We start from the raw sequence: 25738 nt of genomic DNA, 5'->3' as shown, positions 1-25738 counted from the left end.
AATCGATGAATCAACACCTCATCCATCCATCCATTTTCTATTCCGCTTCTCCTCACGAGGGTCGCGGGGCGTGCTGGAGCCTATCCCCAGCTGTCTTGGGGCGGTGGACGGGTACACACCCTGAATTGGTTGCCAGCCATTCACAGGGCACACATAGAGAAACAACTATCCGCACTCACAATCACACCTAGGGAAAATTTTGAGTGTACTATTAACCTGTCATGCATGTTTTTGGAAGGTGGGAGGAAACCGGAGTACCCGGAGAAAACCCACACAGGCACAGTAAGAACATGCAAACTCCACACAGGGAGGCTGCAGCCGGAATCGAACCCTGCACATCTGCAGTGTGAGCCCAACGAGTAACCAGTCGACCACCGTGGCGCTCCCTTGAGAACTAATCAATTAGCAAATGAATCAACTATTTTATGAATCACGTAATCGTTTCGAGCCATTGCTTAACTTCAAATTGTCCAAATCCTCTGATTTCATCCTCTCAACAGTAATTATTCTCTAATTTCTGCAGTCTTTCGTGAAAAAGCAGACTGATTACCTTTCGTGTTCAATCAAAATAAGACATTTGCAAAACATCTGATTTTACTTTGGAAAACAATGATGGAGCAATCGAATCAGTTTCAAGAAGATTGGCGAGTACAACGGTAATTCCTCTCGTGTGGTACTGCTTAATTGTTTTGTTTTTCTATCACTAAACAATATCAAATAAACTCCAACAATAAACGGTCATTGGCAGAAAATGTTTTTTGCAATACATTTTAATGCAAAGTAAAATATTAACTTCAATGAGTTGGTTTCCAAAAATATCCAGTAATGCTTGCTGCTTTTTAAAATTTGCCATATGATGGAGAAGTTTGGTTTTGCACCAGCAAAGTGGATGATACACAAGAGAATAGAAAATATATGAATATCTATGCGCATATTTCAAACACAAGATCAGAATAACAAGCGGCAGCAGTGGAGGGGCAGCCACATATAGGCGTCCTCTGAATGATCTTCTGAAAGCAGTCCGTATAATAATGTTACACAGCAGAGTGGTGAAACTTTTTGCACCGATCCAGTCAAGGCATCATTTTGCAAGATATCATTCAAAATTGGGTTCTGACTTAAACATACAACACAATTCCCTGGGTCGAACGCTTGCAAGTTCGGCCCAACACTGACAACCAACTCAGCTACCACAAGCAATCGCTGTCATTTTTAATATTAGCTAACCCTTTAAACCATAGGTGTCAAACTCAGGTCCTGGAGGGCCGCTGCCCTGCATGTTTTCCAAGTCTCCCTGTTGGAACACACCTGATTCAAATGAACAGGTTCAATGTCAGGCTTGCGCAGAGCTTGCTGATGATCTGATCATTTGAATCAGGTGTGTTGCAACAGGGAGACTTGGAAAACATGCAGTGCAGCGGCCCTCCAGGACCTGAGTTTGACACCTATGCAAGTTTAAACAAATACGATTCCACCTTAAATATAGAACAATAATCCAAGTGGCGAGAAGCTGAGAAGCACACAATGCTCACGTGACATCTTCTGCTGGATGTGGTGCAGTGTGGACCCAAACCTACACAGTTCAGTCCCTTTACGAGGACTACAATTAAAGTCAGGTTCGAAGCATGGAGGCTTTTCGGCTTTTGGCTCGGCCATGTTTCAGACATTTTCTCTGACGTCGACTGTTCAGAACAATGGTATCAGTGAGATGCAATGAGGAGAAATGATGGCGGAAGCTCGAGCCAGGGGAGAGAAGGCGGTATGCACAAGGCTATAATAACTAGATTTGTTTTTGTTTGCCTAGAAATATGCGTGTGTGTGTGTGGGTGTGTATGTGTGTGTGTGTGTGTGTGTGTGTGCGTGTGTGTGCTATGTATGAAAAAAAACAGGTGTCTTTTGACAAATTCATTCCTTGCTTTGGAAGCCTCAAGGTCATTTTTCTCCTCTGTGTTGTGTTCACTCAGCGCAGGTCTCAGAGGAGTCAAAGCTTCTCAGTGAAGCTCTTCCTCCTGCCTTGTTTTTGACAGTGACACGCCTGCTCGGTGTAAGGCATGCGCATGCATCCAGCAAATTCTAGAAGCCGCTCTCCCTTTGCACATGCTGTCAAGAATTATCTTAGGCCAATGTGATAATCACCGTGAAAAGCAATTAAATATCTTTATTAAAGATTTACTTTGATTCCGGAGCCTAGGGTGTAGGTATCAAAGCGACAAATATAGTTAAGCAACTTTTTATTTTTTCAATTTGTGCTCTAATAATGTCGACACGTTCCAAGTGCTAAAATTAACACCATTAAACACCTCACATTTGCCAGAGTGGTGGTTTTTTTCTTTTTTCTTTAATTTATTTTTTTATTAAATTCAGGGCAGCTAAATGATACAGTGGAATACAAATACTACTTGTCACATGATGCCAAATCCGAATGGGTTACTTCCACTAAATCAAATTTTGGAGAGAAAGTACTTACCGAGATTTGAGAAATGTTTATGCCCGAGCTATTTATTATTATTTTTTAATGCTAACAGGTTATTATGCGCTGTAACAGCATGACGGTATGTTTATTTGTTAGCGCACCACAGAGGCCATTCGATGAGGAAATGACGAGGACAGTTGGCCATTGCAACTATGCAACAATGTAATTTTAATTGGTTAGTTGTGTAAAATGGAAAAGCTCAAAAGTATTCATTTCAAAATATGAGACACGGACTGTGTTACATGTCATCAATACAGTGAATGCGTTTGTGGCAGTGAATGGTTTTTGATTTGCTCGTGTGTTTATTTGTTGTTGCGTTTTGCATCGAGTGATGCATCGGTGGATTATTGATTGACTGGTGAATTGATAGATGAATGGATGAAGGGTGGGGTGAAGAGAGTGAATACATGGCTGTATTGGTGTTTAGTTATCTTATGAATGGACGTATGCTCGTTAACGTGGGGTTGATCAAAGGGGTTCACTAATTAAGACTAACGGTTCACTAATTAAGATGAATGATGAAAGACTCACTAGATTATACAGTAGCTCAATGTATGGGTGTCGGATTGTTGACGGAGATGTTGAGGTGTCACTGGGTGGGTTGCTGGATAGATAGCTAAGTACTTGAAAGCATCTTAGCAAGGTACCGCATTTTCCGCACTGTAAGGCAGACCTAAAAGCATTCAATTTCCTGAAAAGCCGACAGTGCACCTTATAATCCGATGCCCCTTTTATATGGATCAATATTCTGATTTATGGACGTAGTATTTTAAATGTTCTGTAAAGTGTTTTGTTACAGCTGCAGTGGTTATGAAAGCTCTTTACAAATAAAGCTGTTTTGTATTGTATTGTATTCCCTTCAGCGTAGTTCTATCTGCATAACGCAACCGCAGACACTATTGTAACTTCTATTCTATGCACTTTATAATGTGGTGCACCCTATATATGAAAACTGTTTTAAAATAGGCCATTCAGTGAAGGTGCGACTTATACTCTGAAGCGCCTTATAGTGCGGAAAATACGGTATAGCTCATTTAAAAATAAGTAACAATATGGAGCCAACTTCTAATGAATACTTTTAAAAAGTGTAAGTCAAAAGTTTTTGACTAATTTGGAGCAAACCACACCTGAAAAACACAGAGGACAAAAAAAAAAAAAATCCAATTCATCCATTGTGTAACGCCGTATGAATTTAATACCTAGATCTTTTGTCCACTGCTAAATGACTTTCCTTTTTGACAGTCTGCATTCGAAAGCTTTTGTGCACAGAAAAAAAAAAAAAGAAGAAGAATAAGCGACTCACGGATGTTGTCGGTTGTCTCCTGCACAGTGTCGGTCTTGAGGAGGTTGTCAGCTAACATAAAAGCACCGGTCTCCACCGTGTCGAGGAGCAGCGTGGCCGAGTGCAGCTGCTCGTTGGTGGACAGCTCTCTCCACGCAGTCTGGGCTCGCGGTTGCAGCAAATTATTCACCGTCTCCACCATGGCCTGAGGGGCGGCACAAACATCGAAGGAAACACTTAATAAATGATTCCAACTTGACCAGTTACTGCCAATCCATTAAGAGTGCATGTAACATTAGTGTTCCGTGACAAGAGTAGTCAATAACACAAGACAATAGGAACGTAGCAGCTTCTCATTTATCATGTTGATAAATTATGTTGACAAAAATGTAAAGGACGCAAATGCGGCATTCCCATGCAAACATTGCAAAAGAAAAGCAACATTTAAAAAAAGCACATTTTCAAAAATGGGATCCAATCATTTGCTTTTTGTGGTGTCCCCCCCCCCCCCCCCCCCAAAGTACAGTTGCCTTTCACAAATCCATCCATTTGCCGAAATCCTCAGAGGGTCATGGGTGTGCTGGAGCCTATCTCAGCTGTTTTGGGGCTGTGGCGGGATAAAGCCCAAAATGGTCGCCAGCCAATCACAGTTCAAAAAAAAAACCCATCTCAAGCAAAGCCTTCACCCGGCTGCTATAAGGCCTGCTATCCTGCCATCTGTTCAGATGCCACTTGTTGCTACCTCACCACTGTGCCCTTCAGGCTTCAACTTGATTTCTTCAATTCAATCAGATCTTTTTCAGCACAAAGGAACCAGACCAGACCATTTTGGACCTGACCCCAAAGTTTCGTAAACGCTCAACTGCAGTCCTATTAAGAGGGTTTGCTCGTGTGAAAGCCCCAGTAAACATCCTTCATCTGTTTGTTCTGAAAATCAAACCTGGCTAATGAGCTGATTGTGGCTTCATGCAGGGGTATCTTTAATGTTCCGAAACAAACACTGCTATTTTTGAGTTGCCGCTTTGCTGGACGGTTCAGAGAAGAAATGCTGTATGCGATTGTCGACTGGGTCATATTCAGCGATTCATAGCGGCTTTGAGTTCAAAAGCATTCGTGGAGGAAATGGAAAGAAAGGAGAAGAAATAACCTTTCTGAAACAATACTTGTTTTGTCTCCAGCCCACATTCCTTCAATCTTTTAAGAATTCACTTCTCTTCAGTTTCAGATACATTTTAAAAGACTCTGGGAGAGCGAGAGAAATTCAGAAAAGAAAGGGGCGGCCGGCGGAGGGGGGAAGAGACACGAAAGGAGTCATGGGAGAGCGATAAAACAGTCCAGTGCTTCCACGGTGACAGGCGCCTTCTGGGAAAACTAGATGAGCGAATACAGGTGCTATCATAGGCATACATCGCACCCTCCCATCTGCCTCTCAATCTTTCCTGTATTTCTCACTCTCGACTTGTAAAGCAACCTCTCTGCAAACGTCCTGGCATTGCTCACTTATGTCACACTCTTTCGCCGCCTTTCGAGAAGGAAGCCGGAGGAGAGCAGGTGGCCTTATACAAGCATAAGGGCTCTCTGGTGAGGAGGAATGGCCGAGTTGGGGGAGTGGAATGAATTATGTCAGTTCATTGGTGATCTGAAAGGGGACCGCAGTGGACACAAAAATAAATGGTACTAAGTTGAGTGAATGCTTGCAACAATCTGATTTGGATTGGCGCCATATGTTCATTTTCATGTGCACCAATGTTCTGCAGATGCTTGAATGTTGTCGTTAAGATGCTTTACTGATTCAAAAAAAGGAAACTTAAGTTAAAAAGCAACCCCCCCCATACCCACCAAATTAAATGGAATTTTATATTCCGTATGCATTTAGGTTGTTTTATTGATAGAACCAATTTGGGGGAGATGAAAGAGACAACTCCGATACATGTTAAGATGACCGCTAAATTCAATCCAAACTGGGGGGTTTTTCTGTTTATTCATGATGGCAAATAATCCTCGGTATAATCACATTTGAAATCTGGGATGCTAAAATTATAGTGTGACGCTCCGCTCCAGCTAGCAGCTAATTAGCTGTGATGCATGTTGCATGAGTTGAGGGATGGCTGCTTGTAAACCAAACTAATTAAGCCAGTGATTCGGCAAACAAGTAGAAGTTGGACATAATATGAAGCCCACAAATGCGTACGCACGCAAAAACAATAGATTTTTTTTTTTCTGTTTAGTCAACATCAAGCTTCAACAAAGCCCCTGGTAGGCGGCTTCACACATTACAATGAAATATGGAATTTAATTAATATTTATCTTGTCAATCTTGTCACCCACCCAAAAAAAACAAAACAAAAAAAGAATGCCATTTATTGTGTTTGTTCTTGAACAGGGCGGACATAAAGTGGGTTGATAATTGCTCATCTATTGCAGGTGACTAAACCTGAGCTTCAAAATGAATCCCCAAGGTCAAAAATCTATTTGCAACAAACCATGCTGACTCATATCTCATATCCACGCCTTTGATTCAACCTTTCCAATCATTTCCTTCAATATATCACATCTACTGTATGTGACATACACTGCAACACAAGGACAAAGCAACTGTGCTGTACAACACAACGCAGACAAAACATTTCAAGAGGTGTGACAGGGCACTTTGGCAACGTAATATCACTGTGAAGATAACGGTTCATTTTTCCAATATTACTTCTCGGATTGTGTTATAATATTCAATTCCTATTACTGTTCCTTGAATACTGTTAAAATTTTTCCATGAAAAAATTTTTTTTTAAATACAGTGATTTGATGATTGAACAGTTAAAAACAATCATCATGAGTTGCAAGCTTGCTGTTTGTCAAAATGATTGAAAGGCCTTGCCCTGAAGTTGGCAGAATTTCCCACAAAATTGTACAAGGGGGATTCATCCTGATTATTACAAATAATCTTCATCAAAGTTCTTCATCCACCACAGAGAATTTCTTCTACGCAGAACAAAGGTCACAGTTTTACCGGGAACATGTTTGCATTGTGTGGAGCAACAATAGTTTCTTCATCCACTCGGCTGATTGGGGCGCATTGGGCTTGTCCACAATTTTCTAGCTGTTGCGAAATGATGTGTAGCACGCAGCATTTAGATAAGAATAAGTTACAGTGTTTTTTTTTTTTTTTTGCTTTCTTTTACATATTCGGAATTACATCTGATAGCAAACAAAAATGACAAGAGCTGAGGAACAGCGTGTGGGTGCCTTTTTGTTTAATATGCAAGTTTACAAATGGATGAGATGTGGTTGTGTATGTGCATGTACAGCCTTGTGTGTGTGTGTGTGTGTGTGTGTACGAGCGCGCGCGTGGGGGGCTTTGAGACGAGAGGCCTTGCAGTGCATCATTCTGCTCCACTTGCTGAGACTATTCTCAGTGCAGGCTCTGTTTTCCATTCCCTCATGCTGCACTTTGATGTGTTTCGGATAACCACCAACTGACACCCACCCTCCCATCTAACTCTCATTAAACTTCTCAAAGCTTTTCATTGAACTTTTGATTATCTTGCATTTTCTATTCCATATATATATATTTTTTCATTGAAATGTAATTCTCCGGTGTCGAGATTACATCTGCAGAGGAGAAGAACCGGTATCTGAGGAAAAAAAAAAAGGTTTGTGATTTCCTTGAGGTCCAGACAGCTCCACATCATAAAAGTTGATATTTGTGTGTGTGTGTGTGTGTGTGTGTGTGTGTGTGCGCGCGCGCCTTAAAGCACAGATGCCTTTGGTGACATCTACACAAATCTGACGACTCAACATTTAAAATTATGGCCATTTTTTTTAGGGGTTACTCACTCTGCAGAATCAGATCAGGGTGTTCATTTGTGCACTTGTGTATGCATAACAAAGATGTGCATGTAAATGCGCGCACACACACACACACACGCACACACACACACACACACACACTAGTAAATGGGGCAGAAGTGAAATCCTTTGAAGCGTTGGGGTAATCCAGCGTAAACAAGAGCGGCAAGACAGACGAGAGGCGGCCTGTTCTACTTCTCGCAGCTACGCGAGGGCCACGCGCGCACACGCATGGGCGCTCGTGCATGGACGGCCAGTGTGTACGCTGGCGCACGGCAAGGCACACTTGTAAACTGACGGCATTCGGATGTAAAAGTCGAGAAAAAAATCCTTTTCTTTCTCGCTTGACTGCGCTTAAAGAAAGTGCATGATTTTGAGAATGTTTTCATCCGAGAAGCAGGCTTTTCTGTCATTTGTTGTTGGACTTCTCTTCTGTCCTTCCTGACAGAACGAGTTTAGAGCTAAATCGGGCTTTACATTCACAGCGTGTCATGTTCTGACCCGCCATCCATAAATAGAGGGCATATTAGACATTGTCATTGAGCAATGCTGTCTCCATACTGCCCGTTTTTCTTTTTTGTCTGCTCGAATCCATTTCTGTTTCTGCAGGCAGGGAGCGACACGTGAACTGATTGGTGCATGAGCTAATCCTTGAAAATTCTGGCAATCGCATGGAATTGATTGTTGATTCATCACACCTTGGCTGCAACCAGTAGAGGTGATGTTGACTCAGCCTCAACTACCGGTAATTCAAATCCATATCACCATCGGCTTTTGCTATGGCTAAACATTGCCCACCCCCCCCCCCCCCAAAAAAAATACAAAGCTGCAACTGACCTAATCCATCTGTCTGACGGCCTGCTCACTCAGCTTTCTAAACGAGCTATGAGACAGCTGCAATATGTCCAGAATGCCGCTGCTCGAGTCTTGACGAGGAACGGGGAATGGAACCTTTTGCTTAGGCCGCTGATCCGGCTTGCTGTTGCTCGGAGAACGGACTTCAAAACAGCACTGCTGTCCGTCTTCATGTCATGTTCGAGTCATAGATACCTCCTTGGGAATTTGTATTGACTGTTGCTTCTTACTCTCACACACCTCCATCAAGTCGTGTGCCCTCAAAAAATAATCACCAATCAATTTTTTGATTGCAAATTTTTCCCGTGGGCCTTCAAAGAAGAGTAGTAAAATGCCCGTTGTATTTCTGTTTAATTTCTATCACGCATGCTCTCCATCACTCTTTCTCTCTCTCTCTCTCACTCAGTGTACCTTGCACACGCTACCTCCCTCCATCAACCAGCCTGCAGTATCAAAGCCTCTTCAAATAACCAACTTCATAATGAATAAATTGCCAATTTAGTATACATGAAACGAGTCCCCTGTTCCCCAAACGGACTGTATATGTGTGTGTGTGTGTGTGTGTGTGTGTGTGTGTGTGTGTGTGTGTGTGTGTGTGTGTGTGTGTGTGCGCGAGAAAGAAGAGAGAGAGAGAGAGAGAGAGAGGGAAGAGAATTCAATTATTTTTCATCTCTATTAAGAACCCAAACCTCCTGCACGCTCTCCTCACTTGACAATTAGTGCTGCAGATAATTAACGAGGAGAGGGCAGCAACACACCACATCCCTAATCACGCACATTTCTATCTGGCAGAGTAGGGGATTGCTGCTATAATTTTGTTTTGCATTACAGGGGCTAATTATATAATCGATCACTTCCACCACCCCCCAACCCCCTATCAACGCAGAAGGCGTGTGTGACATAATGTTCTGAAACTGGAAGGAGATGTCTGAAGGTGCAGAGCCGATGTACGGGCGACGTAAAAGATCGAAGGGACTGCATCAAAAAACGGCACGCCGCTGTGATGTGACAGTGTAAGATCATCGGGGAGTTTGTATTTATACATTGGCGACGTGTGTGTCGCGTGTGTGTCAGCATACATATAGTTACAAGCCGTGGACTATGATGTGACATTGCTGACTGGTGCTGACGTGGATAGATTTTGCAAAAGGGGGGGGGGGGGGGGTTGGGAAAAACAGCCTGCATCAGGAGAAAAAGAGCTAGCCCATCAAGGGTGCGTATGAATGCGTGCGTGAGAGCAAAGAGAGCAAAAATGAGACGCTGCAGGCTGTCTCCGGCACACAGACGAGGTAGGTGCTGCAGTGCCTTGTCTTTGTGTTATTACCTCTTCCAATGAAGTTCAAATTCCAGTGTGCCGTTCTGGTTTCTTTGTTTTGCGAAGAGGATTACACACAGGATATTTTGCCAATTTCCACTCTACTTTCTTGGTGGTTATCGATTGGCTCTTTCATCAGCACGGTACCAGCGTAGCCTGGATGTACTTGTCTCGCTTCGCTTCCCATTGGAGTGGTCGGTATACCACTTCAGAATACGTTCAAACTGTTTTGCTGAAATCAGTCAAGCCGAGAGTCACAACAACAACAACAACAACAACTACGGCTTCAGGAAAAGAAAACCCCGCTCAGCCAAGATTGAGACGTACCAATCACAAAAATGGAGGAAAACGACGATCTCCTACATTAACTTCTGTGAACATTTTTAAACGTGACTAAGGGCTAACCAAGAATTTGTGTTTTGGATTATTGTTAAGTGACATGTCAGTGTGTGTTTATACAAGATTTGTGTGTGAAAATTCGTTATTTGAAGGAATATCACTCCCACAAATGATGATAATCTCCTGTTAGCATGTCAGCGGGACTTTACATGACTTTAATGTTAGCATCAGCTAAGTTTTAAAAAAAATGAAGCGTGTTTTGAATTTAAGTATACAATGTGCGTCATTATTTTGAATGATTGTTTGCAGTTAACTCCAACTGGGTGTCATTGAACCTCTTAAAGCATGTTCACAGATGGCAGAATCATATACGCTACACGCTTGCTACACAATTCAACATACTGTACTCAGGTTGCTTACACAATGTCGGGAACTTGTAAGCGCACCACACTGTTCTGAATATTAATTCTGTTACGTCATTTATAACGTTCTAAAGCTCAAGAGAAGCCAAAATCAAAATCACGATTTATATTTCGATTAATTGCCCAGCCCTAAAATGAGTGACGAGCGGTGATTGACGTCACGCATATGGCAGCGCTTAGATCATACCTGAAATTGACAGCTGCATCAGTTGTGACTAGAGCTGCGGTGACCCACATATAGCATTTAATAGGAAATATGAAAGCATGTGAAGAGTTCAAAGGCAAAAGTTAATTCGCACCATTTAGACAACAATAGAGCCTTGCACGCTACACCTTATTTGCTCGGAAATTGTTTCAGGGAGCCGAGCCAAAAGAACAGGTTCTTTTTTGGGGAAACTTTCCCACCTGGAATCGCTTTCGGCAATCAGGTCCACAAATTCAGTGAGACCTTTTTTGCTGATGTCGCCTGTAAATTCAAAATCAAGTGCAAATGCAACATGATCTTGAGGAGAGGAGCAACAAAGAAGATCACAGACTCTGTGCAATCCATGTGACAAATTTTAAACAGAATTAATTCCATAAAATACTTCAATAAAAATTGGAATTTTCCAAATTTAGTCTCTTTCTTGCTGGATTTACGTTATTATACACTGCACTACATTTTTATCTTTGACTTGAAACCACAAACACACAAAAAAAGAAAAGTTTACTCAATTCATAAAAAGATGAAGCTGACTGATTTTGTATCTCAATGTTATTTTTTCCATCTCTGGTTAAGGTCTGCACTTCACTGAAAGCAATTTTAGTCCAGGGCAATGTTTACTAACACAAATAAAAAACAAGTTTCGGAGATGTGACGTTGTGCGTTCAAGGTTGCAACATGAACCACGATCCACAGAGCGAAGAGGACAAAGAAGCCATGAATACTGAGCCAACAAGACACACGTGGGATATGATTTTAAAGGAACAAGACCATGATCAAGAACTGGTGTGCAACAAACTATCCATCATTCCACTTCACTTTCTCTGATACAGCAGTGGCAGCGGAGACATTTCAATGAATGGAGATGGATAGCGAGTCATTTTGCTTCCAGGGCAGGCCGTTTACAACCCAGCACACGGTCTTGCAAAATAGATGAGCTACTATTGATATTGATCATGGTCTCTTAACTGTACTGCTTATTGCAAATGATAGAAGGAAAATGGAAATGAAAACAAAAGAAGCATACCCTTTGAGGAGATGAAATTATGGTCGGCCAACACCTGCGGATTCAGGTGATTGATGCTGAGGATTTGTTATAATTACGGTGGAGGATAGAGTTAAATGAGTCTCCTCCTCAAAGGGTTTCAATTCCAATTCTAAAATCTCCGCTGCAGCCTACTACGTATCAACATAGCGCATCGCAAATGTGTGATATCACACGCAGGCTTTCTTGAGAAATTACATGCGGACGTGAAAGTGAAAAACACACATACGTATGCGCAAACACACAAAAAGCAGGGTGTGGCAAAGCAATCAACGGATACCGGGAAGCGGAAATACCTGTGTGAAAAACCTGCAGGACCTCTCTCTCTTCTGAAGCTGTAAATTCAAACAATTCAACTGTTAGTGATGTAACACCTCCATCTCACACACGCACCTGGCCTAGGGTGAGCAGACACACACACTTGCACAAACTTCTTTATTCTTCTTACTCACCTTTGTTTTCAATGTATCTCCCAAATACCCTCATTTCTCTTATTCTTATTTGTTTGCCAACTGTCACTATGTGTGACCTCAATCTTAGAGACAAGGCATGTAAAAAAATAGAGCGTCTCTCTCCAATTTAAACTGTCAGTCATATTTTGGTTTCAGAACTTTTTACAGCAACGTGGTTCATGAAGACGGACACGATTTTGGTCAAGACACATTGATCTGTGTATTTAAAGCCATAAGTTGGCCATGCGAATTTAATGTTTCGATATGCTGAAGCAAACACTGACTCAAACGTTTAATGATATTTAAATCCGGAATGCTTTAATGATATCAAAAAGTCATCATCAGTGAATGGGCATTTTCCTTTGGTGACGTTTCAATTTTTTTCACAAGCGCAGATTCTTCCATTCATTTTCTGCATCTACCGTTGAGGCTTTTCTGGCTTTTTATTGTAATCCACTCAAACAAGAATGGTCATCATTTTAACATGCGGTGATTTAATTATGTATTTGGGTCATTAATGAGTTCAGGAGCACCGCTTTTTCCTCTTACAGTGAGCAATACTTCTCTGTCAATTCTACCTCTCACTAGCCATTTGGTCAACAGTAAAGCACATATTAATGGATTCCACTTGGGCAAAAGCTTTGACGTGTTCATTTCAAATCAGTGAAGAGAGAGGGCACAGGTTGCAGTGAGACAGAAAGGTAAATTGGGAGAGAGTAAACAGGTGCAGGTCCAATGACTCAGAAAGTCGTTTAAAAAAAAAGAAAGAAAAAGAAATAGTGAATATATAAGAGTTGGCAGCAGCTGTCAGTCTCGCTCCCAAAGTCGGCCTATCACTGTTGACCTCAGCAAAGACAATCAAGGAACAGTCTCCCATTAAATGAGTCAGCCAGTCAATTAGGCAGCCAAGGCAGCCAGTCAGCGAGTCCCCAATGACTTGGCTCACTTTAATGAATGCCTACATGAACAAACTACAGAACTAAATTCTTCCTTGTTCACCATGATAAAACAGATCCTCTGCATACTCAGGGTTGAGTTTCCACCTATGCAATTCCACAGTGACCTCAATTTATTTTTTTCTGGTCTATAGTATGAGCCATGCAGCTGCAAAAAAAAATAAAAAATAAAAATATCAAGTCCATTTTGAAATTTTTTAGGAACAGACACAAGTGCTAACATATTTTCCGCACTATAAGGATCACCTAAAAACATTCAATTTCCTCAATAGTGCACCATTTATATCGATCAATATTCAGATTTCTTGGACAAAGAATTTTAAATATTATGGAAAGCGCTGTGTTACAGCTGCCTCCTGTTGTGAAAGTGCGATAAAAATAAATATAAATATATATGAAAACAGTTTTAAAATAGGCCATTCATTGAAGATGCGCCTTATGCTCAAAAAATACGGTAATTGTAATTGTAATGGTGGCTTTTAAATAGAGGTCCTGATTTGGGTTGAAAGTGCAGTTTGGACTAATTTCAAGGAAAAATGATACCAGAGGCTGGCATCTGAAAATGTAAAATTTAGGATCATGTGTTTCTTTCAAATGTTTAGTTTGGAATGCTATTTTATTTCATGTTTCCACACATTCCCTGACAATGCAGTACCTTTGTGAGGCTGCGGGCAGCGCTGTCTTTGCCCCCAGGGGTGAGGTTCCTGAGCTGCACGTCGAGCAGCTCCACCAGCTGGGCCATAGCCCGCACCGTGGAAGGTACGTCGCCAGGACGCAGGAGCCCTTTGGTCTGCTCTGCCAGCTCCCTGGCCACGATGGCTGCCGTCTCGCCCGATCGGAGCTGGATGCAAACACAGGAATACAATTGGGGACGGAGGGGGTTATAGGCAATGATGGATGTAGTTGCGGACGACGTAATGGGAGATGGAGCAAGGAGAAAAAGTTGCAGGGAAAGTTGAGAGCAAAGTGGAAGATAGGGACATGCAGGAGAGGAAAAGTGAAAGAGGGTTTCGTAGAATAGATGTCATGAAAACAATTCTGCATTATTCATGGCATACAGTCTATACTGGAGAGTATTTGTATTTCAGTCATGATAAGCAATTACATACAGGGGAACCCGATAGGCAAAAGATGTTTAGATATATGTAGTTATTAACATTTAATGCCATTTTTTTCCTGTCTGTTTCAGATGTCTTACTCTGCAAGCGGTCTTGGAATCTGTCACGTCTCATGCCGAACACGAGAGACATCCATGTTCTATTATGATGCTCTCCATTTTAACCACAAACGTTGGGTTTATTGTAAATGATAAGATAAATATTCACTGACAAGCATCTGTCTGCAAGCATCTACATGGCACGAGTGATCCAACAGTGATCTACCTTCGCTTTCACAAACACACAATAAAAAAGTTTCTGGGAATTGCGATCACTTGATTATTCAAGACCCAAAAGCTATGTACAAATTGTGTTTTGCACCAGAACCTAACAGTATTTATAATTCGACATTGGATGAAATAAATAAGTTACATTGCAGATTGTCGCTCAAACATCTCACTTAACATTCTTTATGGCCAAGTATCAAAATAAGTTATTGATCGTAATTAGTCTATAGCCACTGTTAATAGTAAAATGAGGTATTGCGTCAAATGCTGGCATCACTCTTGACATCCAGTCCTTCAACCCCAAAGTTTCGTATAACTTAAAATACATATTTCACATTCTAATTATCATCCAAGTTATGAGGACCGCTTTTCGAGATTGCTCTGGAGGGCTCTCTCCTTCTACTTGCCAACAGAAAGCTGCTTGCCACATTGTCACAACAATGTCTGGTCTACATGCAAATACAACCGAGTGGCTGTGAACAAAATTAGCATATAATCACGGCATCTTGATTGGATGCATCATTGCTGCAACCGGCTAATGTTTAATGTTCATAGTTTACCGACAAAGTCAATGATCGGAGAAGCAGTGTTTGGACGGTGCAAAGGAATAGCTTACCGTTCCGAACAACATTTTCTCATTGTGTTTCGCCGCTAGCATTTTTCGTCTCACAGTATTCACACAATATTGGCATCCCGGAGAGCAAAACATCAACACAAATGGTGTCCTTTCTGCAAAACCTGGATTTAGCGGTACTCCCCAACAGCTATATACAATGTCTTCTGTTTCTAGTTGTTAGGTTGACAAATGGAGATGGATACACGCGGGATCGATCACTCCCCGTGGCCATTGTAGATCCATGCTTGGGAAATGACACTCTGGGAAACTATCATACCACACATCCGAACAAGGGCGGGCAAAATAAATAAATAAAAATGCACACTTACTTTCTGCATGATGTGGTTGACCCAAGGAGACGTGCAGTTGCTGAGGTCAGGGCCTTTAGGATCCCAGTAGCCCAAATGGGCCATGCACATGTATGTAGCCACACCTGCAAGAGCAGCAAAACTAATAAGGTGAGACCGCTCTGACATTCACTGTAAGACTTGAACGCCTCATGCGGTACCCACAGGGAAACACGAGGGAGGTCTTTGTCATGTAAGCAAATTAACATGAACAATGTACCCCATCAAGGTACACTACATGCGTGCTGTGATGAATAGACCTAGTGTATAACCTACATGATTAATCACTTCACTTATATGTTCAACACTTGTCAAAACATTTAGTCTTGATCTCCAAGACGAGTTACACTGTTACATCTTGATCATTTGAACCTTCTCCCAAAAGGGCGTAAATATCCTCATTAGTCTTCATCGGGAGCAGACACTTTGAACATAAAAATTTCACACAGTGACATCATCCACCGATGTTCCTTACCGAGTGTCCCAACTGGGCATGGTTGCTTGGCAAGTTGACCTTGCTGGGTACGGGGCCAGGAAATATCAGCCGTAACTCGAGGACTACAGAAGTCCTGGGGAGGCAAAGCCGGGGGCTGTGGTGCAGCCGGGGGGACCTGCACGGGCGGGTAGCGTTCCGCGGCTTTACGGTTGGTGTCTGGGATCTGATTGGTGTCGGATGACGAACCGCCGGCCGGATTCATGACAGGCTGGCGAACAGTTGTGGTGGTTCGGTAACGCTGTCCCGGTGAAGTCGTGAGGAGAGGACGCGGGGTGGTGAAGTAGGGGGGAGCGCGAGTGGTGGTAGAACGACTGGTTGAGGATGAGGAGCCCCCTCCGACTGCACTCCCTCCTCCCCTGTTAGGAGGGATCATGGGCGGGCGGAAGTCTATGTAGGAAGAAAGGCAAAAGTTCAGTACAAATAGCCAAGAGTAGAGTTCACCCGGTTAATCGGGCTATCATAAAATCCACAACCTATTTCAATCATCTAATTAATGGAACACTTTTGCTCAATGTCTAAGTCACAAAAATGATCAGAGTAATAAAATTGTAGATGGTTTGCACTATGGACAAAATTTACGTGATCCATAATTTTTATTTTTTGGTCCTTTATTTAATATATAACCATTTCCGATCCGCTTTATCCTCACAAGGGTCGCGGGGGGAGGAGGGGGTGCTGGAGCCTATCCCAGCTGTCTGTAGATGGGGGACACCATGAACCGGTTGCCAGCCAATCGCAGGGCACACAGAGACGAACAGCCATCTGCGCTCACACTCACACCTAGGGACAATTTAGAGCACAGGTCTCCAACCGCCGGTCCACGGACCGGTACCGGTGCGCAGGGCATTTGGTAGCGGGCCGCACGGAAATAACTTGCCTTAATTCCGTTTTATTTATTTCGGAATACGAAAGTTGTTTTATTTTGAAAAATTACCGGATTCTCCGTTACATCCGTCTGTGTCACGCTTGACTAACGTCAAGCCACGCTTCTCCATCACGTGACCAATTACGCTAAAAACAAAACGCTTGAGCTCGCAAAATGAGTAAAAAAAACTGCTGGAGATCGCAAATGACAGCGGCCTTAAAAGTACGTTCGAGACAACTGGATTAAAGTTATGGCTGAATACTCTGAGATCGCCACAATAGAACTGTTGATATTTCCTACCTGTGTGAGGTGGGGGTTTTCTGCAGCAACGGCGACTAAAGCAAAATTACGAAATCGACTGGACATAAACCACACACTTGATGTGTGTCATCTCCTATTAACCCGAGATGGGACCGTCTGGTTGCAGAAAATCAAGCTCGGGGCTGTGGTGAGTCGTCATTTTCATGCACTTTGAATTTGCGTTGTATCGTATTTTGTAGGCATTAAACATTACCATAGCGATCAGTGTTGCGGCCAGATTAGACGCTCTTTGTGTTTATCATGATATTTCGAAAACACCACAGTTTTCATGCAGCTCATACCATATTATTTTGTTGTATTAATCCGCCACACCTTAAATGCCGGTCCCTGAAAATATTTTCTGACATAAACCGGTCCGCGGGGCAAAAAAGGTTGGGGACCCCTGATTTAGAGTGTTCAATCGGCCTGCCATGCATGTATTTGGAATGTGGGAGGAAACCGGAGGACCCGGAGAAAACCCACGCAAGCAGGGAAACTCCACACAGGGCTGGAGCTGGGATTGAACCCAAGACCTCTGCATTTTATATAAAAAGATATTCATTATTCACACTGAGCTCAGAAATGGCAGGACTGAAAAGAATGGAAAGAGTGTTTGATGCAAAGTTAACCTGTTCATTCTATCTCTAAACTTGCAGCTGCAGCTCTGCATGGTGCTAATCAATATTGCATTACAGAGTGTTAGATAAAGGGAAATATTTACACATCGCCTTCATAGAGGTCAAGGCAGAGCTTCACCTTACATCTTTCATTAAAAAGGCTTTGAAACAAAACCCTTTAGTGAGACCTTGGGAGGGTAGCTGTAATTTTTTATTTCATAATCAGAATCATCCTTATTGGTCAAGTATGTAAAACACCAAAGGAATTTGTCTCTGGTCAGACGAGCCACATTAGAATTTTGAAATTTGAATGATGCAAAAAGTCCTTCTGCATTTTAAACCAGTTCTTGCCAAATAGCGTGCCCACTATGTGGAGGGGAGGGCAAAATGAGATCCTACGGGGGGTGGCGTGTCTGACATGTTTTTTTTTTGTTTTGTTTTGTTTTGTTTCCGTACGAGGGACAGAAAGTATGATTGCACGACTACTACTACACAGACAGTGACACTCTCATCGTCAGCGTATATGCGTAGAGTGCAGAGTTCGGGATATCCCACGACTCATCCTTGCGTGTACTTGTTTATGCAGCCATGATGCCAGGATAGTAGCGGTGGCAGATGAAGGATTTACAATGGAGAGCAGTGATAAAATTCGCGTTTATCAGTCAACATTCAGTCCAAGTGAATTCACATCTCACTTTGATAAAAAGGACATTATGATACATGTGCAAGAACTACAATGGTGAGTCCTAGTGATCAACCCACTTTGAATAGCTTTGCACTGCAAAACATGCTCATTTTAGTAACTGATTCGGACTTCCTAATTTTTTATTAAAAAAAAAAATCTGCATAAATTGTTTCATTCATTTTCGTTTTGTATGTTAAAGTACTTTAAATATTGTACTCATGAGTTAATGTTCCTGATCAATGTGTATTTATTTTTTGATTTTACATTTTATTTTTCATGTAGTTCAGTTAGGCGGTCCAAAAAATGTTTAGTTTAAAAAGGGATTTGATATTTGTTTGAATTGCAAATTGATGCACTTTAATTTTTTTTTGTTATAAACTGAAAAATCTATCGAGGAGCAAAAGAGAGTGCGCTACTTGGCTGCAACCAGCAGAGGTGCTCTTTTCTGAAATGCAACTAGTGTACAGAGGATGGGGATTTCTCCCCCCCCCCCCAAATCTCTTGAATATGCAGGGATAAACCACAAATATGACTTATGGGAGTTGGACGGGAGTCAAATACCCATCCTTCGATTGGACCACAAAACAACAACAAAACGGACTAGACAAAAAGTACACACACCCTTCTCCATCTCTCCCCTGGTGCCTCGGTATGAGATTGCTTGTCATGTTTACTGTTGTAATGAGAGTCGGCTAAATGAGCTTTTTTCGAAAGAAATCTGTGTGAGGTCATGGCATCACCTTCTTTTCACGGCGATACTTGTTACCATTGATTTAACGATATTTGCACAGTCCTTTGGGTATGAATAAAAGAGTCGGTGGAATGAGAAAAATATCTTTGTGGGTGCAATGAGTAGGTGTCTATATTATTCATTGTGACCAAAAGTTGACCCTTCCTGTGGACTTTAATGAAAACCACCTTGCTTATGTGCTTTTTCCTCGCCCGCCTCCTTGACTGACAGCCGTGAAACATCCCACTGTACATTCTGTACGTTCACTCTCTCCATAACTTAATGGAGTGTTCCTCAACCTAAACAGAGCTGCTCCCTTTTACTGAATTATTGCTGGCCCTGCCTTATGCATTCTCCACGGAACATTGCCATCAATCATGTGTGTCAGCAGTGGCCGAGGGACGAGCTGTCAGTCAGTCTGTGTGTGTTTGTGCATGTGTGTGTGTGTGTGGGTGCTCTTGACAAAAAAAAGTGTGTGTGTGGAGGGGGGGGAGGGGGGATGCGTTATTTGAAGCCCTGCCACAACAGTAATGGTGTGAGTGTGTTTGTGTGTGTGTGTGTGTGTGTGTGTGTGTGTCTGAGGGTGATGTCTACTGTCATTTGAGTACAAGGCTGAAAACACGGCTGGCAGCGAGAGTTGAGGCAACATAAAAGCCTGCGAGGATCATAGGCAAGGGGCCACAGCATCTCTGTCTTTTCTTTTCCTCTGCTGCTCTCTTGACATTTTCCACCTGACATTTTCTGACTTGATTGCTCACTCGCAACTTTGACGTTCACACTTTTATTCTCCCTATTCTGATTTCTATTTGCAAAAAATACACTCTTATTTGATCCCATTTATCCCTTTTCCACATCTTTTTTGGGGCGAATCATGCCATGAATTAATCATGACTGTCACTCAAGCTACTTTTAAAGAAATTGCAGGGAAGTACTGGAATACGACATATCAGCTGCATGAAGGTTTTATAAAGAAAAGGGGCATGTTTGTAGTTGTTGGGACCACCATGTCATGCACTTATGCCTTAACTACATGTCACGAGGACACCTAAAATGAAAAATGTCCTCTGTAGGCACTTTGCTTTGTCAATAAATACAGTAATGCTATCCAAGCTGTTAGCTTGCTTTGCTGTGTGTCACACATTACGTTGAAAATATCAGCCTGACGTTTTATCCGTCACGACAATAGCTGCCTCTCAGGCTGGACAATTAATCTAAATTTCATTCTGATTCTGATTTTAGCCTTTCACTGTGTTGCCTGTGCAGCAAGCGTGTGATGCTTTAAGCTGTTTCATGACACTTTACGGTAAAACAAAACACACCACAAAAGAATTACACACATTGCGTATTTAAATACAAGACATGCTTTGTTTTAAAAACATCGCCATTGCTGATGCTAAAGTCAATGTAAAATCCCATTGACATGCTAACACAAACCTGGGCAAATTACGGCCCGCGGGCCGGATCCGGCCCGCTGGTCTTTTTAATCCAGCCCGCCGATGGTTGGCACAGTACACAATTAAGGTTCGATGTAAATGATTGTATTCATTTCATTTGGACTTGTAATGACAGGCATTTCAACGCCAGGTGGCGCAGTTACTTGAAGTTGCAGAGCACAGAGAGGGCAGGGGAGACGATACGGAAGCCCGCAGTAGTAGCGCTAAATTAAGCAACTCCGCTCGATACGACGGAATAAGTGTGTCCGCGCCGCTTTTTTCAATCATTGATTCCAAAACGACGACATGGGTGACTCTTTATTGCAGTGAGTTTTACTGGAATTGCGAACATTTTTACGTCCTGTAGATCATGGCATCCAAACGAAGAGGAACAGTAAGTGAAGTGCATCTGATTAAACGAAGCGGGTTACAAAGTACGAAACATTCAAGAGACGCTTGGAGTCTGAAAGACTCAAATCTTTGAAAAACAAGGAAGCGATTCTTGCTCAGTCCGATTCTGGGTGTTTCCATGCTCAGGGTGAATTGTATGCGGCTCGACGGACAGTCGAGTAAATAAACGTTTCCTGAAATGGTTTGACTGTTATCGTGCTAAAAACTTTCCGCAAACTGGACCGCTACTAAGAGAGCAATCGATTTCCATAGCGGTATGGCCGTGGCTGGCTTCAAAAGTTCAATACACGACATCAGCTGAGCCACGCTGTCTTGTGTGGTGATCGAGGGGAGGTCAAGGTCGAGACAGTGAGTGGAAAGAAAGCCACCAGGTCTTTTACGTGTCTCATTTGGGAGATAATAGTCCTAATTTTGTTATATTTTGTCATATACCTGTACTGTATGCTGCAGTTTATGGGCAATATATTGTTGCACTTTGTTGCTTGTGTTGTCACACATGTATGTTGTTAACATACTTGGACGTTCATCACAGTTGTTTCACTGTTCTCATTAAAAAAAAAAAAAGTATGGTAATACTTTAATACTTTTGTTCTGTTGATGTTTGGTATGGACTGTCAACATATAATTTTTTTTATATGTACTGTATCTTATGCTGACCCGGTCCACCTGTCAAATTTAGAAATCAATGTGGCACCCGAGCCAAAAGGTTTGCCCACCCCTGGGCTAGATTGATCTCTCCTGAACAAGAAAAAAAATCAAAACACTGAAACATGCTTGCTTATATTTTTTCTACATTGTTTGGCAGTTAGGACAAAAAAATGTGAGTTCTGTTACATTATTAATGGCATACAAAGACATTGTGCTATCTTCATGGGAAATTTTAAATCAGAAAGCATTGTAGTGTTCATCTTACTGAAAAAGAGTTACAAGTGTTGCACAATTAGAATTGTTTTGCATAATTTCACTGAAGAAATCATTTTTCTGTAAAATAACTGCACTTTCATTATCTAGAAATAATACATACTCTTATCTGCTTCTGTAAACAATGTCATTAACTTATTTCAACGTAGAAATAAAATCGAAATCAGGAGTAGATTTCTAACTTTTGGCCCGGCCCTCCACAATATTTTCTGCTTCTCATTTGGCCCCCCCGGGAAAATAATTGCCCACCCCTCCACAATATTTTCTGCTTCTCATTTGGCCCCCCCGGGAAAATAATTGCCCACCCCTGTGCTAACGGTAATTAGCCATTGCCATTCAGAAGTGCTATTCCTTCAAGTAACAAATATCTACACAGAAACTGTGTATGAAGACATCCAGATAGGTTATACTCAAAGGCACATGAAAAGAGTTTATATTATTCAAGCCCAATCGCAAGTTCTATCCCCGATATCTGAATCAGAGTTTGTATTTCATGCATGCGCAGATCCAGACTGCCCCTTGAAGGCCAATGCGCACATAGCAGGAAGAGCTGGTATTTATTATTTATTTATTTAATTGCTATTATGTGAGTATACTCTTATTTTACGTTGTTACTCATTTATGTTGTATTTGTTATTTCAAGTTTTATTCCGAATAAAACTTGATTCAAGGAATTGTTATTGCCAGACCAAGACACATTTCCACATGAGACGGCAAGAAACACGATACTCGAAAACCCAGGTTGGCACTATAAGAATCTTGAAATGGAAAACAGAATCATAAAATCAAATAAATAAATAAAGACAATAAGGAGATAAAGGAGATGCTTATTCGGTGTTCAAATGCGTGCAAGGATGAACGGCGGCAAAATGATCAATTTTTGAGGCTTCACGTATTTTTATCCAACTATCTAATGTTAACATAAAAACAAAACAAAATGTATTTTTCCCATATCAAAACACCCCCAGTGTTGACAGTCATGTCATGGAGAGATAGAAAAAGAAGGGGAAAACAAATCGGTCTACATGGTGTCATCCCTCTGGGTCATTCCATGGTTGATTACATGGTCCACGATTGCAGCTCTGATGTCATCAGTAATTCTATGTCTCCTTCTCCTTCCTCCTTCACCTTTTTGCCCGCATCCTCCTCGTCCCACTCTTGCTTTTTCAGTCCACGTCTTCTTCCTTGGCCCTCCTCTAATTTTCATTCTTCTCACTCTTCCCGCTCCCTCCATTGTTGTGCACGTCCAGCTTACAAAGTGAACTAATTACAGGGTCTAAAACTGTTTTCTCCTGTGACAGTGTGGTGGAATAGTGTAAATATTAAGCATAAAGGCGTATAGTTTTGCAAGGAGTGTGTTGATCGTTTTTAAATTGAGGGTAAATGAGTGAGTGGGGTGTTAACAACGTTACAAACTCCGTACAAAGCATTGTTTGTGCTCTTAGTTTTGCAAAGTCCTAGAGTGGTTTCGCGATAGATCTTAGTAGTTTTAGAACTTGTGTAACAAGAATCACTGTCAGAGGTTAATCATTCAGGAAAAAAAATGTAATACTGCGAGAGTTCTTCATATCACATAGATTAATAGTTCTTCACATGCCCGGCAAAAATGAAATTAATTAAACTTAAGAGACTCTGACAGCTGAGTAAAATGATGTGAAAGGATCAGAATCTTCAAATGGTCCGCTAATTATTTTTGATGAGATTGTTTTTATCGACTATTAAGCTGCAGCAAACACTTTCAAGGAAAGTTGAAAGCTCGAAAGCGATGTTCATCTATCGCCTGGGGCAAATTGCTCCAGGATAACAATACCAAACTTTGTTTCGACGGCAATACAACAACAAGATATCATGAAAATCACCATACATTATCCACACGTTCAACATCAGAACTTACGTTTTAGGCACAAGACTGCATTTGTTCTCTACATGTAAACTATCCTTGATAGCAGTAGACAGCAACTCTGGGCCTTGATCAATGAAACTGACAAGAAAATCATCAACCTTACTGTTTTTTTTTTTTTAGTTGTGGGAGAAAACAAGCATGCAAACTACACACAAAGGCTCCAAGTCTGGTTCCGAGAGCCAATAATGTCAGCAGCAACAGGAAAACAAGTAAGACACATTTTGAACAAGTGGTTCAGGTCAGTTCGCAATGGTAGACTTGTCACCTCACCAAAGGGCTAAAAGTCATCCTGGAAAAAAACAAACCAAAAAAACAATAAAAAAACATGCCATCCTCCAACATGTAGACAGACATGATGTTGGTGTGTGTGTTTAGTATCTTTGAGACGTGAAGTTTCGCCATAACGGCTATAAGACTGCATATATCTGCCCGCATGCACTCCGCCAGCCTGGAGTCCTATTGTTGACTTCTCACTCGATAAACAAAGGACCCGTAAATCGTCAACACCAAACAGTTGAAGGGGTGGAAGAAAGAGCAAGAGAGAAGATAAAAAAGCCCGGTGGGATTCCCACATGCTCAGGAAAAGACAGGCCTAAGGACAGGAAGTACCGGTAGGTTAAAAAAAAGGGGGGGGGTGCATTTAGGAAGTGGTGCTATGGGCTTTACAATATGCAGTGTCCTAAAACAGAACGGCCTTTTGGTTTCTCTCTCTGGTTCTCTCCCTCTCATACACACACACACACACACACACACACACACACACACACACACAGAGCACTTGAAGGGTGGGGAGGGACGCTTCCAAGGCAAAACGATAATCTAACTGGAGGACACAAAGCATTCGAGGCTGCATGGCAGCACAAACATTGGACGGGGCTGCATACTGCGATAACACACCGTCCCTATGGCCTGGCAGACACACACACACACACACACGTACACAGCTTGTGGCGAGTGGCTCGAGCTTGCTGATAAGACAGAATAGAGCACTTCAAAGCAGAGATACTTTGGAGATAGAAAGCCACCTCAGCTAATAAAGCCTCCATCCAAATGGCTGGCAGGTCCTGACAAGTTCAACTGCTAATTTCGTATGCACATTTATTTAATGAGTTTGATTTTTCTTTACAAACACATCCAGCCCGAACTGGGTTTTCAGTTACATAAACACGGCATGCTGAGGTCAGCTGTGGTTTGAGAACCAATGCTTGTTCAAAAGGCTGATGGGACAACGTTTAATTAGTTTTGTTGTTATATTGGTTACTATCTATTTGTACTCTACCTGAGAAGGAAAAGGAACAGTCTGATAGGCATGATAATGACATGTTCAAAAAGTTCACATCTAACGCAATTGTGTTCTGGTTGTCACGAAGAATGTGGCTTCGATAGTTTTTCATTGTATCTTTTAAAATGTCTTCCTAGTTATGTTTAATGTAAATTAATTTCATATAGACAGTTCCATAAATGCTTCTTTGTCTTTGAAAAGTTGAAGGCAAAGTTTGACCAGAGGCTACACAATTTTATATGACCATTCCTGTTTGGCTCTGAATGTGCGTGTGTATTTGATGTTCACGGTCAGTCATTGAAGTTGCTCTGGCAGCCGTAGATGTACATCGCCCCAATGTACTCGTACGATTGAGAGCATGAATCAAAGCTTTGTGGCTGAGGTTCTTTTCTTGGCTAACAAGCACTTTCATCGCGCCACTGCCGAACACCAACTTTCTTGAGGGCAGGCTGTCGAAGCTATCACCTGGCTCCTTCAATTTGTGGCACCGACTTCCGAAAGGCTTTTCATCTCTATGCCCAGCGTGTTTATTATTATTTTTTAACCCTTTCAGGCACAGCGGTT

General features: G+C 41.9%; 1 protein-coding gene across 7 annotated transcripts in view; it reads right to left on the bottom strand.

Annotated features, from left to right (window-relative positions):
• Positions 1-25738, bottom strand: part of adgrl3.1 (adhesion G protein-coupled receptor L3.1) — a 150569-nt gene that overhangs the window by 37717 nt on the left and 87114 nt on the right. For all 7 annotated transcript variants that reach the window (XM_086119558.1, XM_086119553.1, XM_086119555.1 and 4 more), the window contains 5 exons: positions 16007-16414; positions 15514-15617; positions 13840-14025; positions 12073-12111; positions 3777-3960 (listed from right to left, as the gene is read on the bottom strand). In XM_086119558.1, coding sequence (XP_085975684.1) covers positions 3777-3960; positions 12073-12111; positions 13840-14025; positions 15514-15617; positions 16007-16414 — 921 coding nt within the window. The remainder of the gene's footprint in view (positions 1-3776; positions 3961-12072; positions 12112-13839; positions 14026-15513; positions 15618-16006; positions 16415-25738) is intronic.

This window comes from Hippocampus guttulatus, chromosome 9 (assembly GCF_054856545.1).
Source record: "Hippocampus guttulatus isolate MCC_2025c chromosome 9, RoL_Hgut_1.0, whole genome shotgun sequence".
Taxonomy (NCBI): Eukaryota; Metazoa; Chordata; class Actinopteri; order Syngnathiformes; family Syngnathidae; genus Hippocampus; species Hippocampus guttulatus.
The sequence above is the reverse complement of the archived record's forward strand: the minus strand, read 5'-3'. Positions and strand labels throughout refer to the sequence as shown.